At 33.5% G+C, this 21081-nt stretch overlaps 1 protein-coding gene across 1 annotated transcript in view; it reads left to right on the plus strand.

Moving 5' to 3' along the window:
- The first annotated feature begins 825 nt into the window (after positions 1 to 825).
- The window catches only part of LOC128191366 (chitin synthase-like), a 30299-nt gene continuing 10043 nt past the window's right edge, over positions 826 to 21081 (plus strand). The window contains 5 exon segments of the mRNA XM_052863436.1: positions 826 to 870; positions 963 to 1140; positions 1780 to 1993; positions 12322 to 12413; positions 14182 to 14186. Coding sequence (XP_052719396.1) covers positions 826 to 870; positions 963 to 1140; positions 1780 to 1993; positions 12322 to 12413; positions 14182 to 14186 — 534 coding nt within the window.

The raw sequence follows: 21081 nt of genomic DNA on the forward strand, positions 1-21081 counted from the left end.
AACGATTCCTTCAATTCAGTCCATTCTTTGGGTATCCCTGCAAATAATGTCTCATTGGACCTAGATGATAATAAAACTGAAGTTAAAACTATAGATGGTTCTAATAAAGAAGTTGAAGATGCACAAATCCAAAAAAGGTTTATACTATGTCCCAAGATATCCTGGATTCACATTTTGCTTAATTGCATGATATTTATAAATACCTCAGGGTTCAAACGATGTTCATTCAAAAGTATGAAAAATTTCTAAGAGTTCTCAGTCGAAACTATATCTTGGAAATTATCCCTTTCAAATATTTCAATAGTACATCTTTCATAGGTATGTGTATTTTTAATAAAAATCGTCCAAATGTGTTGCATAAATATCTTGGGACAGACAAAGTGTGATCAAGTAGTCTAATTTACTGAATTACTCTATATATATATTGGCATATCATATACGATTTAGGTAGAAATAAACATTGATCAAACTGAATTGTTTCTTTAAGGTCTGAGACTTATTCCTTTGATATATTTTGTGAAACTTCCGAAGAAAACGTGTCAAATTCCAGTGATGAATGTTGGAACAGCTGCTATGTAATCAGCAGAATAATTTACATTGCTCTTCTTTTTTTTGTTTGTACTTGGAATGTCCATTGCATCGAAAATGACTTTCCTATTAATGATAGGCAATTTATATCCAACTAAAAATAAAAAAAACCTGAAGACGTTAAACGGAGCATTATTATACTCGTTGAACTCTACTGACGTGAGGTGGATTTGGGGAATTCTTATGACCATTACAGCTCCTTATTTGTTTACCATTCTTAAGTATTTACGGAAGACGATGGTAATAAAAAGCACACCAATGCAGTGGAAAACACTAACAGGGGTATATTTAGATGAAAAATATATCCTGCATTATCATTTTCTTTATGGTGTTTATTGCTACATTATGATTTCTAACAATATTTTTCTTTTCAGGCATTAATCATTGAAACAGTTCACTCCGCTGCATTGTGTATTTTTGTTCTAATTGTTCTGCCAAGTTTCGACCCAATGACTGCGTGTGTTGTTTCTTTCTGTATTAGTCCAATTCCTGGGATTCTAAACATAATATGTCATATAAGTGAATACAAGGACAGTGATGACTTATCACTTCGTACGCACGTTTCTCTCGTTCTAAAAATACTGGCATTAAGTGGTCAAATAGCTTCAATCTGTCTCTGGGCCTACTATATTTATTGTTCTGAAACTGACAACTCTCTTCTCACATCACTATGGATTTTGTCTCCATTTTTTATATCAATTTCATGGTGGGAAAACTTTGTACCGCAATCTAGTACAAAGAGCAAAATTTTTTTTATAAACTTCGCCAAACTTAAACGTATAATTTCATTGATTGTTCGCTTCAAAAAGAACATGAGGAGGGAGAAAGAGAGAATTGGTATCATAACTAACTTGTGGAAGATAATATTGACATTACTCATCATGCCTACTCTCCTATTTGGTACAAGTTGCAAGGACGGGGATGCTTGCATGAAAACCATTTTCTTTGAGTCAAGCAGAAAAGCTACAATTAACATTGTTTATACAAATCTCACATTTGAAACTCATCAGAATGATAGCTGTTATTCTTACCTTCCATTTGTGGTATCAATCATCAACATAGTGTCTAGTGGGATTTGCTATAAATGTGTCAAATCAGCCAGCAAAATCCTTGCACAAAAAGTGTCTTATGCTATTCCGGTTGTCTTATCTACGCCTGTTGTTATTGGTTTATTTTGGGGAATATATTCAGAATTAATAACTCTGAAAATCAGAACAGATGATAAAACTTGTGCCATTCCTTTGCCAGTTTGGACAAATAAAAACGATGATCCATCTTCAATGTTCAAGAATATGGAAATCTCTTGGTCTGCTGTTTTAGCTGGGCTTTTTGGATTTTTGTCCTTTTTGATGATTTCTAATCATATATGGTCACCAGGCAAGGAACGGTTAATTGCTACTGATCGGTAAGTCTAAACTTAAGATACAACAATTACTTTGAGTATATTAAAATTGTGAGAGCAGTGTTTATCTATAATTGATTTTCCCATGATAAAAATATGATATATATCTGATAACATGATACCTTGCATTAAAGCTGACATGAATTCATTAAAGCATTAGGTCGCCATATTAATTTTGATCATTCCTCAACTGCCTCTGGGGTATATATACCGGTCGAGAAAGTTTCCGATCGAGGCATTCAGGTTGCACGGACTTCTAAATACATGAACTACACATTGTAGTAAAATGTTTTTAAAAAAAGAATAAAGGAAACTACAATCAATAAAACACAGATATATTTATTCTTTGAAAGAATTTTCAAGGTATCCGGATGATTTTGCACAAATAGGGCTGTTTTACTTCGCATGCACATCGAACACGTGTGTCGTTCATACGGAATGCATAAGGTCTTCTTTTTTTGAAGAACCCCGCAGCACTACATCCAACACAGTAGATAAATGATAATAAATCCAAAAAAGTAACAACGTAACATCGTTTCCATCACTTAAAAAAAACCCAACACTCCGTTTCTTGAATGCATGCGGTCATTGTCATTGCTCGATTTACCACAGTGTGTGGATTGCGCATGTGCGATGTCACATACACAGGAAAATGTTCTGCAATTATCGAAGATTTTTGAAAGATGTGTGCCTGGATTTCAGTCTGTCTTGTTTCGTCGTTCATTGGGTATTCCTTACCAGTGTAGTGGTTGTATTATTTTTATTCAAAACGCTTTTCTACAAGTTTTTTCGTCCAGTGTAACGTGTTCGGGTGAATGGAATACCTGAATGCGGTGAAGCATGAATAGGGCTCTCGGCCTTATATAGGGGGTGTGTAGCGATGAGCAGAACAATAGAAAACTACGATGAGCAGAACAATAGAAAACTACAACTAATTTGGCGGTAGAAGGAGATAAAAGGGAAAAAATGCGTGTTTATGAATTCATGTCAGCTTTAATCATACTCAATATACATGTATAATTATTGTCTTTCCTTTCAAGGGGAGACATATATTGTTTGTGTCGATTTTCTTATCAAGGTCTTCCGTTTCAAAAGGAAGAATTATTGTAATCGCTCTGTTTCCTCTTTCCTATCATTAAGGTCTTCCGGTTCCAACGGAAGACCTCTTTAATTTTGCTTGGTTTCATTTTCCTATTATTATGATTAAGGTCTTCCCTTACTGTTTTCGTTCGGGCTCTTCTTCCCTATTATTGTTATTTTTCTCAGTTTTTTTTTTTTTTTTTTTGGGGGGGGGGGGGGTTTATATAGGAATCACCTTGTCCGTTCGTCCGTCTGTGCGCAATGTCCGGTCCATATCTTCCTTATAGAGAGACAAAGGAAGTTCTTACTTCACACAAAGATTGTTTAGGACCTGAATGAGTGTCATGTTTTTCTTACGAGGTCATTTTGGCAAGATCAAAATCACTGACAATAAAAGTGCAAAATTCGTGTCCTGTTCATATTCTTCTATGGAGAGACGTTGGAAGTTTTTAAATCACACATAGATTGCTTATGAACGGAAAGTGTGTCATGACCTTGAACCAAAGTCATTTGGGCAATGTCAAAATCACTGATAGGAGAAGTACAGCATTTGTTCCCGGTTTCTTTTCATTGAGAAATATTAGAAGTTCTTTCTTCACACAAAGATTGAGTTGAGTTGAACATATTTTATTGACTAATGATGCCAAAGGATTGGACACAAGTTCCAAAAACTTAGAGAATCATCTCCTTGTTGTACATTATCTATTTCAATGCCATACAATGCCAGTTAACATTTTAACAGTTATAGTATACTTAATGAAATAGAAAGATTGCTCACGACATGAAGGTGTTTCATGACCTTGACAGAAGGTCATTTTTGCAAGTTTAAGGTCATCATTTAGAAAAATTTAATACCTGTCTGTGTAATGTCTTGTATTAATAAAATTGATTAAAATTTGACACAAAACTTGCTTTATCAGGCCATATAATTTTTTATTAGATTCTCATCCTCGTCTGCCTCTCTGAAAGTGGCCTGCCCTAATGTATATATATCTTTTAAATTGTGTTGAAATTTTTTTTCGGAAAACAAAAAAATCGGGCTTGGTATACCAAAAATTCAAAACCTTGAATGGATGCATGACAGGTGGATTATCGTTTGATTCCAGTCATGTTTGTTATTATAAGGCTGTAAATGTTCTTTCTTTAACAGTTAAGTAGAAATAAGATTGAATTTAAAGAAAAGAAATTGGTTTGTGAACTCATATTCGCATTTACAATTTTTAAAAGAAATATAGCAGTTGTTATTCATAGAACATGGACGGTGATATAGATAGTGTCCATTATTTTTTTTTTTACAAGGAATAGCTTTCCAAATAGCTTGCCTGACTAAACAAAATTATTCAATGGAAGCACGCATGTAGGCTATCTTATAAGAAATGAATTTTCATTTTCACTGCTGATAATAAACTCATGATTTAACGGAACGTGCAGATTAAAGAAGAAATTTTCTTCGATCTAGTGCATGTACATGTACAGTATATCACGTAAAAAATTCATTAAGTCAAATTGTTTTAGGAATGTAAACATATAATAATTGCATGTACTAAGCTTGAAAGCGGAAGATAAACAATTTTAGAAGCAAAATCAACTGAAAGATATTTTTTAAAAGTTCCAACCATAGGAAATAAAGATTTTCAAGCACACATTGTTTTTTGAAAGCGATGGGGTAGCTTCATCCAAATCATCTTGACAAGCGATTAAAAAAGGATGAATTTTCAAAATCATGAAAAACTTTAATTCAATTCAATTAGAGTTCCTTATTTTCAGTTTATTTTATTAAATGCTCCGACAAAAGTGGAGGGGTGGCAAATCCACGATATTTCCATTAAATAATATATGTAAAGTTAAGAAAAGTGCCTGCTGCAAAAGAAGTGGGGGGAGGTAGCCCCCCACCCCCACCCCCCTACACCGATGCTACGTGCCTGTGATGTGTACACACGATTTTCTGGAGTTGGCGTGCAAAAACTATGAATGAGATATTATGGTGCGAAGTCCTGCTTTACCATTCACGCAACGACTGAGATCTTGATGTGAGGATTTTAATGACCTCATCCATTGGCATAGATTAATAGGGAGGGGTCAAATGAATTGTTTGACATTTGTTTTGTAACAACTTCATATATTATACTTTGGATCGAATGTTTTGGAAGAGAATTAATACACACACTTGAGTAGTAATTGTTTAGTTAGTAATGTACATTATTTAGGCTCGCGAGTTATGTACCCTTTTCAAGATGAATGAAATCACCCAATCGATCAAAATTTGGGTCACACCCCGCTTCGGCGATTTAGTTACTCCAGTAAACATTCCAGCCATATGAATATGTATTTGTTCTAATCCAAACTGATGATTCTTTGGCAATGATGATAATCCAACACAAATTCCTATACTTACATTGTACCGTAATAGACAATATGTAACAACTGGTAGCAATCCCGTTCAAATATGGCTTATCTATTTTTGAATCAGGATTACACACGTGCATGGTGTACATCCCTTTTACCTGAAAACTCTTGCTCACTGTGTTATTACATCCCATATAACATTTTCATCAGTTGTGAATGTAATTGCCGACACATTAAACAGTTAAACAAGCATTGGTTAATCTTTTTTTGTGAAAAATGTTGATATTGCGTGCTCCAATTGTCTGCACTGTTTCGGAGAAGGCAACTTTCAAACCTTAGATATGCCTGACGTCAGGCAATAATAGAAAAACACTTGGGTTATGATTTTTTCTTAGCGTAAAAAAATTGCAAAAATATCTATGATTTGTTTAAAGAATTTTTTTGATTAGGGTTTTCAACACAAAAATGTTGTCAGTAATTTTATGATTTTTTTCTCTACAATCCATAACTGACTTGGCAGGTTATTTGATTCAAGATAATTGTCAATGCGTTCCTGAAAAAGGCCTGTAAAGAGTTTTCCTAATCAGCTTATAACACTGAGACCTCTATAATTGTTTGTATTATTCGGGTCACCGTTTTTAAATCATAATGTTATGGATAAAAAATTCCATTCTTTGGCTTCTTTCCATTTTAAAGTCAGATATTAAAAACGTTTTGTAAGTACTGGTAACAGGATAATGTGGTTGGTCTTAGCAAACTCATCCAGAATTCAGTCAGTCCAAGAACGTTGTTCATTTTTCAGTTTCAAGATGCTTTGTTATATTTCATTTAAAAAAAACAAAAAGTCTAAAGTTTTTAGTTTCATATTTAGTTCAGTATAATCTTATTTTGAACTTTCCTCGTCAGTTTTACGTCAGTTTTAGTGAATGTTAAATAAAGTTTTTTAGTGATCAACAAATATTGCAATTTCGACAGTTTCTGTATTAGTTTTCCTATATTTGTTTTCTTTAATTTTATTCCAGGATTTTTAAAAATATTTGAGGTAACAATGAGTTTATATCATCTGCAATATAATTTGGAAAATCTGATAAAAGACTTTTCCTTATCTTACTATTACTCTTTCTACAATTAGCAAAAACCATGTTTTAGTCCACAGTTGTTTGTATATTTTTGTTGTTTTTTACAAATATACTCTTCAAAAAAAAAAAGAAAAGCATGAAGTTATTTTGGTAGATACTAAGGTAAACAAGATAAAAGATATTTTATATTAAATAGATTAATTCAACATCACATTAAGTTTTAAATGATCATTTTTAATAAGACTTTCTAGCACATCATAAGTTCAAGGTCACAAATGTTCAATATCTTGTATGCCGATCGTTGGCATCAATAACGGCCTGGCATCGTCTCCCTATTGATGACGTCAAGTTCCTAATCAGTTGCTGGAGAATATTGGTCCACTCTGCTTGTAACGCTTGCACAAGTTGTTGCAGCGACTGAGGTGCAGGTTGCCGCTGTCTGACACGTCTGTCTAGTTCATCCAAAAGATGCTCTATTGGGTCCAGACCTGGTGATTTGGAGGGCCAAGGAAGAAGAGTAATGTTGTTTGTCTGTAGGAAAGTTGTAATAATTCTTGCTGTATGCTGTCTGGCATTGTCATGTTGAAGAATTCTGCCATTATTCTGCATTATTGAAACAATGTGCGGTTACAGTATTTCGTCACAGTACCGCTGAGCCGTCAAAGTACCGTTTACGTGTACCAGATCTATTCTTCTGGTATGGGATATTGCAGCCCACATCATGACACTTCCACCTCCAAATCTGTCGACTTCCTGGACACAATTATCTGCAAAACGTTCATGTCATCTTCTGTAGACCTTGCTCGACCATCTGCACGGTGCAACAGGAACCTTGATTCATCACTGAACCAAACGGTATTCCAGCGCTGCTGTGGCCAGATCCTATGCGTGCGAGACCACTAAAGCCTGTTTTGATGAGGTCGCCGGTTCAAAACAACAGATTTTACAGGATGTCTTGCTCGGATACCAGCATCTCGGTTTCTGGCCGTTTGATCGGAGATTCTACACCATCCAGGAATAGATGAAGCAGTTGAGGTTGCTGTTCTGAATCGTTCGCGCAAATGCTGTAACCTGATGTAGCGGTCTTGAGCAGCAGCGGTGATCCGCGGTCGGCCTGACCTTGGAAGTTCACGGGTTGACCCATGCTGTCAAAACCTATTCCAAAGATGAGAAATTGTACTCTGGTTTACATTAAAGACCCTCGCTACAGCTGTCCGAGATTCACCAGCTTCTAATTTTGCGCTGGGCTTCATTTAGACATGGCATAATGTGCGAGTCTACGGTCCAAAGAAAGAACAGATTTTCACATCGAAAACTTCTTATTTTTAAATGTCCAGAGACGCTGTTTAGCATGAAAAGCATGCGTTGTTGATTTAAATTTGCTTTTCGTGAAAAGCAATTGAGTACAATTTAAATTTGACCAAAATTCAGGACAGTCCTTTTAAATGGCTTTTAATCTAAACAATCAGTTTGAATTCAAAACAGTCTTATGTCATCAATTTTCGGAAAAATATAATTTATACTGCACAGTGCTTAAAAATTATTTTTCAAGTAAAAAAATAATGCTATACATTTCTTATTTTGAAGAGTATACTTGACCAATGGTATTTTCCTTTCAAACTCGGGGTTTGCTTTTGGGGTCCACTGGACTCAATGAATTGTGAAACAGACTCTTTTATATCATATCATTTTGCTGCCTGTAATTCCTGCCCCTTGTATATTCCAAATACACATGCAGCGTCTACTTTCAGGGGTATACGTCTAATCGGGGTTTACTCTGTGTCCACTCTCAGTTTACTTTGGGTGTGCTCTGGGTCCACTGTTATAAACGCAGAAACCGCGAAAGTAAACCCAAAGATTAGGTGTTGAGGTTTACTTTCTGTTAGGTTGGTTATAATCAATACTTGTAATCATAAAAGACATATTTTAAGAAAAGACATATTTTAAGAAAAGATGCTCATAAAGATGAATTAAACAATATGCAATCAAGAAATATCGGTAAACGATCCCGAGATAAGGAAATAAGTGATCAGCCAATACAACATTCTTTTTTCATTTATCTTAAATACGGTAACACATTTCTAAACACGTGTTTAACAAAACGACCAAAAACTAAATGACCTGTATTTGATAAAAGGGAAAGGGTCTGGCTCACAATAGGTTAATGTTTACATATGTTAGGTAATAAGGGTTTTAAGGGAATCAGAAGGAGAAATATTTTGAAAAGCCGTATCTATACTTATAAATTAAGGCATTTTGCAAATAAACTAACAAATGCCTGCTTACACCTTTGGTATTTCAACACATGCGTGATGATGTCCGTAAGATATATTTGAATTCTAACTGATAAGTTATTGTTGTGAAATTAATCAAAAAGCTACTTTCATTTTCGATATACAAGCCCAAAATAGCAAAAATGAGAGTATGGTGGTGGACACCCTTTGGCAGATCCAAGTCAGAAATATTTTGCATCAAATGTATACTTGCAATAAAAAAATATTGAATGATTACGTAAAGAGTGAATATATTTACTGTGAGCCTATTTAAAGAATACAATGTCATAAAAGTAAAGATTTTACAAATTCATTTCTTTAGTGGGCGATTTTAATTTTGATACATACTAGCTTTAGAACTTTCCAGAACGGGGTAACCAAGAACGCAGATTGACTAATTTACGAAAAGTGTAGGACAAGTTCACCATGCATCGCGGGCAGATACATCTACCTTGGATCATACTTCGATTCAATCTCTACCCAGAGTTATCGTTCCTGCTTCGCTCCACTTATACCTCTGTTAACGTCTAAAATGTAGTGCCACGAAAACATTGGTAATGTAGTATTACTCCGAGAAATAGTTCTTTGTTTGTTACCGTGATTTACCAATAAAAATCTTTTTATTTCAATATTTTTTAGCGAGACTTTAACATCGAAATGTAGACTGAATATATATAAAACTATAATTTATAATATCATGATTGAGAATGATTCTTGGCATTTAGACGTTAACAGAGGTGTTGTAGCGCAGCGTAATACGCCCTCTGGTGAGAGATTGACTTCTATTAATACAAAATTTTTATAAATAAAATACGAACAATCAATGCGACTTTATTACTAATGGAAAGAACTTTCCAGAACGAGCTGCCCAGAAACGGGTTAACTACTAGTAATTAACAACATGGCGATATATGTAGGGCGAGTTAACCATCGGCCAGACTCTTTAAATCTGACAACTTTGGTTTAAAATATGCATGTAAATGGATAATAATTCATAACCTAGCGTGTTTTAATTTCATGCTTTTTACTACCACGGCAGATTGGTTGTAAACCTTAGACTGTAATTTGTAAACATAAATGAACAGATTATTGTATTCTACGTCTATAAGTTTAATGGGGATGCCCTCCCCCCCCCCCCCCCCCCCCCCGCCCCTCCATATTGTTTTTCAAATCAGTCTTTTATTTGAAATTCTTATTTGGGAGAGTAATACAAGTTATATTGAAAATTGACCAAAAGAACCAAATATAGAGAGAGATACACTAAATACCCATTTATTGATTTAAAATAAATACAATAAAAAAGTTTATTATTTTCATTCAGCTGCAACAAACAGGATTAAGACCACGTACATGTATATAATATCCATTTCAGTTTAGATTTTTCATCCCTGCCCGCTCCTCTAAGTATCAAAAATGCAGTCTGTTTCTTTTAAGAATAAGATAAGGAAAAAATTGGACAAAGTTTATACAAAAATGAACAAAAATATGGTTCAACATTTTAAGCATTATATGATAATGTGTAAAGTGTTAATTCCCGCGCTTGCGCGGGGTATCATCTAGTTGAAGAAAAGATGCTCATAATGATGTACTAAACAATGCTAACCATAAAAATTGTGTCTCAAGAACGGTAACAAACGCTTGTTAAACAGATTTGTTTAAAATTATATGATCTTTTATTTGATATCAAGAATAAGGGGTTTGCACCTCAAATTCGGGTTTTTCTCATGTGTTACATGATTAGGGGCTATAGAAATCAACGGTAAAAATCTTCTCTTTTTCTCAAATGGAGAAACTGCTCATAAAGATAAAGTACCTTATTATATGCAGCCACTAGTATGTCGTTAAATGGTCATAATAAGGAGATAGGGGGTCAGCTTTCCCAAAATCCCAATAGCGGTAACAAATTTATAAACAATTGTCGATCAAAATATGGTTAAAATCTGTTTAAAACTGTAATCCATATATCTTTATTCTCATGTATTAGAGAAGCTTTTTGAAGAGCTATACAGAAAAGCTTCCAAATATTGTACTGGTCGTAACTTAAATACCCTTTGACATTAAAACTTGCAACATAGATATACGTTAATGAGAAAGAGTGCATGCTACCAAAATTGTTGACCGTGACCTATTTAATCTTTCCAGGTCAAGTGTTTTCTTAAAAATGCCCAAGCCATAACAAAAGATTTTTCATACATACAAACTAAACTTGTATCACAGATAGAATAGTACCTAGCTGAACCTCACCAAATTTTTTACTTTGACCTAATGTTTTATTTCACGGTGAATTTAGAAAAAACCCATAGTCATTCATTTCCTGAATATACTTTGTAATAAGGACTTCAAACTTTAAACAAAGAAGCCTTTTCTTTACCCAAGGTTAAACTAAGAATTTTTTAAAAATTTTGACTTGACCATAACTTTTTCATCCCAAAGCCCAAAGACTTCAAACTTGGAACATACAATAATGTTAGATGATCTTAAAGTGACCAATACCCACGTTTTTTACCTTGGCTTATTTTGTATCTCAAGGTCAAGCATGATATGAATAATATCGTTTCTGCATTGCAATTAAATTTCTTTATCAAACAGCTTTCAAATTTTTACCAAAGATATATAAAATTTTAATTCACCTTGCCATTGTATTACCATGATCAATTTTATATCTAAAGTACAATGCTTTTCTGAATAATATTGTCCATGCCATAACATGAGATTCCTTATTCATACAGGCCTTATACTTGTATTGTAAATAGATGGCAGATAACCGTCTTGATTATATCAACATTTTTTACCTTGATCTAATATTCTTTTTCAAGGTAAAATTAGGGGAAAAACACATTCTCAGCCATTTCCTGAATATACATTAAGAGACTAATAATAAATCACTAAGATGTTGTGTGATAATTTTTAGAAAGTCCAGAAGATAAATACAAAACCCTTTGGCTGAGAGAATTCAAACTGAAAACATCAATGGATAATATTAAGAACAGTTAAATCTAGCAAATTCAGACCTTAAATCTTTGAACTTAACTTTTTGTTAATTCTTAAGGTCATTTATAATTTGAAAAGATTATCCTAATCATTACATAATAATTCCTTAAATTAAGGATTTCTACCATATATTGATGATATAAACATAGATGAACCCTACCCAAAAAAATTGACACTGACCTTTTTTTTTGGATTTTTATGGATAAATCGAAATCAAATTTAGGCTTAACCTAAATTCACTGGTATGACCTTTAGACTAGCTATCATTAAACTTTTTTACCTATTAAATTTGCCCATATTACAAACCAAGGGGAGAAGGGGATACGTGTTTTTTTTAATTTAAAAAACCCACACAATACCCACTAGTTTTACTATATTTTTATACATAAACGACTGTTGCATGTTCTCATATACGATTGTGCACTTTTCTTAATCTAATGGGTGAATAGATGTGCACATTATACATGTGTTATTATAACATGTGATTATATGAGGCAATATATCTTATGTACATTACCTAGTAAATTCTTTAATTTTTACTAATTTGGATTTTTTCTTTCAGTCTTTATATCCGCGCATTGTACTGTGGTGTTTTCCCGGATCAGTCACTTTTTCTTAACCGAAGAAGAATTTATAATGAAGCAGATGTAAGTTGTTTTTCCTCATCGCTTTATTGTTTTAATAAGGATTTAAATACCGTTAATGTTACAAGGGTTACCACCCACATCTTTAAACTTTAATAACTATTTTACAAAAGGAATAAACTGAAATGTTAAACACTTTATAAAATGTGGTGATTAAAGAGATCATACATTTTCGGCAGACATATATTTTTATGAAAGTGTGGTACTGAGCAACAATATAACAAAGAAGTCCACCATATTATATTTACATTTACTTATACATTGTGTAAATGACAATTTCTCCACTAATATGCTATATGGTAAAAACTATGTCACCATATCAGTTGACTTTAAAGAGACAGTACGGCGCATCTTATTACAAAACCGACTTTAAAAAGTTTAATGTTGGGTTTCTGTAATACTCATAAATGTATTAACTTTCAGACAATTACACATTTTTTTATTCAATGAATTTAATTATTTCATTAAAATAAAAACAAAAATCATTTATTGTCCATAAATATATACTCTATTCAGGGAAATATCCCCCCCCCCTCCCCCCGTTTTATTTTCGTCCCTTTCGCTCTTAGAGTCAGCGGGCAAATTTAATACTGGGCGACTTACAAAGTTTCAAATGACACATCTTTAAAACCAACTGTGTCTGGGCGAATTCAAGACGGGGCAAAACTGTTTGTAAGTATAGAAGGGCGAAAATTACACGGGGCGAAAATAACCCTGCATACGATATATCGCATCTCCCCGCCCTGTATACTACAATGTATCTGAATCAATAAACAAAACAGCATGGCGTATAAGAGAGCGGGTAGGCCTGCTTTCTTTACTGAATTGGCAAAGAAAAGACAAAAAATAGACTGCGACCGAGCCAATTCGGAAACGAAAATATATTTGAAAGACAAATATGTTTGTTGGATGACTAAGAAACGGGACCTGGGCGAGACACATGCAGGGTTCGCAAAGATTCTTCTGGACATGAATTTGTCTTTTCTACTTCCCCCAAATATAATTGTTCAAAGTTTTTTAAATAGCCAGAATATTTTTTGTAAGTATGTTTTATGCGTTTTTTTAATTCACGGAGCTGCTAGATATATGTACTAAATTCATTGTGTAAATGAAGTCCCTTGAAGGATTATTTGACATATGTCTGTTCATGTTTAAATGAACTGAAATTAGTTATCATTGTTTAAATTGTCTCAGGTTGTCAACAAACAATTATTTGTCGTTTATCGCATAAATTCTAAAATAATTCCGCTGAACATGTTTTTGACATTTTGCAGCGAGATTGTTCAATTAAATAGTTTCCCATTTAAGGCCTAAATATGCACAGGTGCTTGGGGACAGAATCGACCCCTCCCCCCTCCCCCAGTATATAGACCCCCGGGACTTTATTCATTTTTTAGAATCAAATTATCCTTTTAGGACATATTTCTAATCTAATTTATTCATTCATTGCCCAAAATTACCTAAAACAAACATTTTAAAAAAATCAGACCCTCTGTGTATTAGCTGTATCGTCTCTTCACTTGCCTCGGATAATCTTTTAAACACCATCACCAGTCCCGTAAATCCATATGGTGCACTTTGTTTACATGTAAAAATGGCGACTCTCGATCTCGATGTAAATTCAACATACTTGATTTTCCTAGGTCGGTAGTGTGTTTCGGAGAAAGTCTGAGGCAAATAAAGAGGCGATATCAGTAGTAAATTGCATGAAGAATTTAATGGTACTAATTGTTTTCACAGAATTTGCGTATAAATAAGGTAAATCAGTCGAAAACTAGCGCACGTTTTTTTGCGCAATAAATAAAAAAATTTTCAATGGGTTGCCCTGTAGCTCTCCGGTCTGTCAATATTTTTTTTCCCCGGAGAGCTACAGTTCTGCAGCTATCTGTGTATATAATACAAGAAGGTTGTGAACTTCGTCCATCTAGAATCAACGGAAGTATGGGTTTTATCGCAAGAAAGATAACTCGTGACATTAATTTTTTAATTTTCTCTTTTATGTCTTCCATTGTAATACAATCAGTATAAATGCCTTCTTTTAGATTTCCCAGTACCCAAGACGATAAAAAAGTTTTCATGTCTTCGCGGCTTGATTAAATTTCATACTTCTAATGAATTGTATTTTTTTTCGAGTTAAGTGCAATTGCTCTGTTTACGAGCGGAGTTATCTTCCTTGCGATAAACCCTCACTTCTTGATGGATGGTTCAAAACTTGAAACTTGTCGGTGAAAATTGTCCTAATTCACCCAATAAATGTATTTACATGGGCATGGCATGCAGATATTCAGTGAAGGGAATTATCGGGCTACGACATAAAGTCACCGTTTTTACTGGTAGATGTAGTTTGATAGTACATTGCAGGCACGTAGCATCGTTTTTGAAAGTGGTGGGGGGGGGGGGGCAGACTCATCAAAAAAAATCTTGACATAACTTCAATTACACTCCTCATTTCCTTATTTTCATATCAATTTTTTACATACTTCCAAAAAAGTGGGGGGGGGGGGGGGCAACTCCATAATAATTCAATTTTTTATACGTAAATTTTAAAGAATTGATCCCTGCAAGAAAAAGTGGGGGTGGGGCCCCCCCCCCCCCCCCGCCCCTAATGCTACGTGTCTGCATTAATTTCAACAAATATTCATCGGCAGTGCCTCTCGGCTGGCAAACGAAGTTAGAAACAATTTCATACCTTAACAAAACTATTTTTGAATTTTTGTGGAAATCTAAGAGTGATAAAGTTAAGAGGTCAGTCATTACTTAGGGTTATTCGTCAGGAGGGTTGAAAATGGTTGACTTTAACAATTTTATAAAATCTCTTAAGTGTTCTTGGATTAAAAGGCTTACAAAATCACACAAACCTTGGATGGATTTTTTGTTTACCTTTTATGGAAATGATTTTTTACAGAAATTGTTTGATTTTGGTGATAGATTTGTAATTGAATGCTTACACAAGGTAATCAATGATTTTTGGAAAGATGTGTTAAATTCATGGTTATGTTTTATTACTACCTATAAGAATCACCCAAAGGTAAAAGATAATTTTTTAAATACTCCAGTGTGGTATAACTCAAACATACACATAGCAAATAAATATGTTTTCAATAAAGCCTGGTACAAGACCGGTGTAAAGGTTATATAAGATTTTTATGATGAAAATCGTAATTTTTTAGATATTGAGGAATTTAAATGTAAATACAGTCTCAAGGTTATATGTACAATGCAATACAATAGTGTAAAAACAGCAATTTTTAAGTTTTTCAAAATGTCTAATATTGACAGGACTTCTGTTAAAAGAAATCCTAATCCATGTATACCATTTTTTTTCCCCAAACAGTTATACCCCATGAAAAGTGTACAAAAATTATCTATAATGTTTTGAATGAAAATGTAGTTGTTCCAGTTGCTGTAACCAAATGGAAAACATATCTAACGGATTATAATGTTGAAGAGCTTACTGTACTATGTATGCGACATTTTTAAAATTTGTTTTAAAACTACCAAAGATTCTTCTGTACAATGGCTTCAATTTAGAATTTTACACAAAATTCTTCCAGTTGGCTTCTACCTTTAAAAAATCCATGTCAAAACTACTGACAGATGTGGGCTCTGTAAAAGTAATGTTGAAACTATTATACACGTTTTTAATTCTTGTGAGAAAATACATACCCTGTGGAGTGGACTTAGTTTATACATTTACAGATCTAGAAAGACCTCTGAAAGAGTCGGATTTAATATGTCTAATATTATACTTGGCCAACTTCCATTGTAGTTTCATAACAAAGTCATTAATTATACCCCCGCTCCGAAGGAGAGGGGGTATACTGTTTTACCCTTGTGTGTCTGTCTGACTGTCTGTCTGTCCGTCTGTCTGTCCGTCCATAACAAAAATTTCTGTCGCATTTATCTCAGCAACAATTTATCGCAGATGATTGAAATTTTTACACAGTGTTTGTTACGGCATGCCATAATGTGGGATATATTTTTGTACCAATCGGACGTCAACTTCCTGTTAAATGACGACTTTGGTTATTTTTTAACCAAAATTTTCAAACAAATTTTCGTCTAAGATTTCTCGGCAACTATTTATCGCAGATGCTTGAATTTTTTACACACTATTTGTTTAGGCATGCCATATTGTGGGATATATTTTTGTATCAATCGGACGTCAACTTCCTGTTAAATAATTACTTTGTTTATTTTTAGCCAAGATTTTCAAACAAATTTTCCTCAAAGATTTCTCAGCAGCTATTTATCGCAGATGCTTTTACACAGTGTTTGTTAGCTCACCTGAGTTGAAAGCTCAAGTGAGCTATTCTTATCACATTTTGTCCGTCGTCCGTCTGTCCGTCCGTCCGTCTGTCCGTCTGTAAACTTTTTACATTTTGAACTTTTTCTCTAAAACCGCTTATCCAATTTCAACCAAAGCATCCTTATGGGAGGGCGAATATAAATTGCAGAAATATAAGTCCGATCTGTATTCAGAGCGGAGAAAACCTTGAAACTGTAGAAAAAGGGGGGTGCATTTTTAAAAATCTTCTTCTCAAGAACTACCGAGTCCAATTCAACGTAGTTTAGCATAAATTATCCTTATGGGAAGGAAAATATAAATTGCAAAAATTAAGTGCTAATTCTGTTTCAAATCTGAGTTATTAAGAAAATAATAATAAAGAAAAGGCGTGTTTCAATCAGTTTAATAGCTTCGGGTTCGGCATACGGTAAAATGGGGAGGCAAGACTTGGCCTGAGCAAAACAAAAGATTGGCAGGTATTAATCTGCCAATCTCATTAAAATTTCAGGATATTTGATGGACCAGTATATTTGTATTCGCTGTAAATATTGCTGCAAAATAATGCGTACTTGGAATTGACGATTGCCGATCTGCCCCGGCTTTTATTTTGCCACGGCCTGGGTTTGCATACCCATTTTACCAAGACTCGTATTCCATACTTCTAAAACGAGGTTCTTTGTTTAAAGCAGCCATGACATTATACGAAAAAGGGTCGATCTGACTATGATGAATTTGCTTGCTATGCAACAGTTCGCGTATGAAGGGAAATTTTTGAAACATGCAAAATATGTTGGTGCTGATTTTGGTGCTGCGTTGACAGTTTTCACACATGACGTTGGTCTTAGCTTGTTCTGATTTTCGTTTCGTTTTCATTATTTATGCTTTGTAACCTGGGTACTATCGTCTGTATTTCGTGATTTTTACGTATCAAATCAAACAGAGACTTCGGTAAATCAAACAGTTAACTGTTTACCTGCACAAATTAAGCAAAATCTGATGTATCAAAAAAGTACTGAAATACAATTCATTCCATCGGTAATTCGGCATTATCTTTTGCGTGATGGTAGATTAATGCAATAGGTTTTGTTGAGATGCTCAGCATTTTCTCGAGTTTATTCAGTTTAAATAGAGTTTGCTATCGCTGACGGAAATATGTAGGTACATGTATATACCTGTATATATATGATTCATTTCGAAAAAATAAATTGTGTTCTTAATTTGTTATAGTGCATGTTTCTTGCGTTTAATTGTTTACAATTTCTATTTACCGGTACTAATCATATTTGAGTGTTAAGCTTCGAATTATAAGCAAGATACAGAGATTTGCTCACAATTATATGTTTGTACACAGATCTTCAAAACTAAAGATTAAAAAAGTAAAAAATTGGTCAATATTTATTAAGAAAATTTTCAAAGTCTGTTCTTCCAGAAACCAACTTTAACAACTTATTGTATTGTAAACTTAACCTTTTTTCGTCATTATTACTCCTACTGTACATGTGATCATTGACTGTGTTTGTGTTCATTGGTATAAACTGATTTTGAACCTCAAATACCAGTGAAATGGTCTTGAGTGAATAAAAGAATTGAAAATCTAAGGCCATTCTTTTTTTCCATTTTAAATGCTGAATAGGAAATACCAAGTTAAAAATCTTATGCTGAATGTAATAAACTCATGTGAACAAAATATGACTCAAACCTAGGCGAACTGTGAGCTCTGTATCTTGCTTATAATTCTACATTTGACGCTGAAATTTTGGTTGAACATTATAAATTCTATATGAATTAGAGTATGTTAAATACTTGTACAAACAAAATAAAAGAATGATATTCTGTATATACCTACTCTCTGGGGCCCCCTCTTTATACAATAAATAATGTGAAATCTACATCAATTTTGATAGTTTTTCAGACACGAGTAAATAAAAACGACATCTTTAAAACAGTTTCAATAGTTCTGACACAGTTCTGTTGCGGGGATAAAGTAATTATCGCTATTCCTAAGAAAATATCACAGCGGAAAATAATTCGGTTTGTACGCAAAGTAAATAACAGTCATATAATTATAATGAAGAAGACAAATAAAATTGTTGAATGTTTTTAATTTGAGGAATTGAGCACATTGAGGTACAATTTTCTTCTTCACATCTATACATGTAGGATTTTTAAAATAAAAAACAATAACTATTATATATATTTTTTTTAAAATACAATAACTAGTAAGTAGTTGATGAAAAAAATGTACCTATATGCTCTCATATATTTTGATCGCTTTACAAAGTGGGGGGGGGGGGGCAGAACGAAAATATAGGGAATTGGAAGTTAACAACTCAACAGTGTACCCCTACCAATTGATTAGTTTTATATCTTGCGTAGGAATTTCTTATTCTGGTAAAAAATAGTATTTCATGAAGGTTCAATGTCAAAGATTCTTGTATGCATTGTTGCTCAGGTGAGCGATGTGGTCCCATGGGCCTCTTGTTAAGGCATGCCATATCATGGGATATATTTCTGTACCAATCGGATGCCAGCTTTCTGTTAAATGTCGACTTTTGCTTATTTTGCATATTCACATCAGAGCGGGGGTATCACTAGTGAGCATTGGCTCACAGATATCTTGTTTTATAATTCTTTATATGAAACAATATATATTTTGTTGTCTTATGTCAAATAAGATTCCATGCTTAATTGGTTTCCTTTGTCATATAAAACTAAAATACAATATTGAAAGATATGCTGCAATACAAACTTGTAAATTACAATATTTTGAAAAATTATGGGATAGTTGGAAAGGTATCTTTGATGCTGACATCTAATTTATTTTCATTATGACTATTTTTTCCATTTCTCTTTTGTCTCTTAAACTTTTTTTTTTTCTTTTCATGTAGGCAAGTAACCACTAAATAATACATTAAGGTGTTTTTTCATAAGTGTGGGTTTGTATTTGTGTGTGTGTGACTGAATGTCTGTTCTGTATGTCTGTTCCTTGAAAAAGAAATAAATTATATAAAAAAAAAAAGTTAGCAACCTTCATGTATTATATATGTAGAGGGTTTGATTTTTAAAAAAATGTTTGTTTTAGGTTATTTTATGCAATGAATATATAAATTAGATTAGAAATATGTCCTAAAAGGATAATTTAATTCTAAAAAATGAATAAAGTCCCGGGGGTCTAAATACTGGGAGGGGGGGGCGGTCCTGTCCTCAAGCACCTGTGCAAATATGTATACATATGTGCATCTTACTGTTGCAAATACTTCTTAAAACCGACTGGAACGTAAACCATTCATTATTTATAGAGAAAGTGATGATGTGCTCCGGTTAGAAAGTCCCTTTTACCTTGTATTCTATGATGACAGTAATCGGGCCTAGTTTTCAGCACGTGTCAAATAATGTCAATCAATATCCACGTGATAATAAACGATAAAAGATTAATACAGTTTCTACGACCCTTCATTTCCGAAAGCTTATAAATACATTAATTAAGTATGTGAAAGGGATTTGTACTTTATATATCTGTCACATTAACGTTATTTCTTATGTCCTAACGATGCAATGTAGGTAAATCTGAAGTAAATCAGACGTGTTTTTTTTTTAGCTGTACTGTCTCTTTAAGGAGTAAAATTTGTCCTTATGTAGAGATAGTGACCATTTTCAAAGTGTCGTATTATATAACTGATACCTTAACCTGTTCGATTGTATAATTGCACCACCTAATGGTATCGTATGGACGAAATGTCGCTGTCAACAGCAGAAATTTATTTTATGGCTGTTGAAGTATGGTATTAAACTTTGAATCTCAAAATGAATTCTTACAGGTTGACGGACATTTTCAGTCAGTTTACATTAGTAATCATCATTCTTCCTGTTAAGTTGAACCATCTTAATAAAATACACTAATTAGATGTATACTTATCCTCAAACAGGTACGTTACATGGTTTATGCAGTAATGGATAACAGTACCTTTTTAATGATAAATAGCGAAAATGAACATTGTGGATAAATCTTCTCAGAATTACTATAGCAGCCATTTGTGGTGATATGTCAGAAAATCTAAGAATTTTTCTTTTACTAGGGCCTGCATATGAGACGTTTCGCATTACAAGAAGTATGATTACTTATCGCATGATTAAGCTAACAAATCTTTTCAAGAAAACAATTTTTCTAACATATATGGAATGCTATGGCGTTTCAGTAGTGGCTTCATTCACACTTTAACCTTTCTGGTATTCAAAGACATGTACGTGATAAAGAGATATGTATACGTTCCTACAGTTTACCAGGATTTTTAACCCGTGTATGGTTATTTTTACGCTTTTTAGAGTCACAAATGAATATCCGATTTAAAAGTTACTTATTGCTTTGTGTTTTTGAAATAATATGTGGTCA

The sequence above is a fragment of the Crassostrea angulata genome, chromosome 7, assembly GCF_025612915.1.
Source record: "Crassostrea angulata isolate pt1a10 chromosome 7, ASM2561291v2, whole genome shotgun sequence".
NCBI classification, from domain to species: domain Eukaryota; kingdom Metazoa; phylum Mollusca; class Bivalvia; order Ostreida; family Ostreidae; genus Magallana; species Magallana angulata.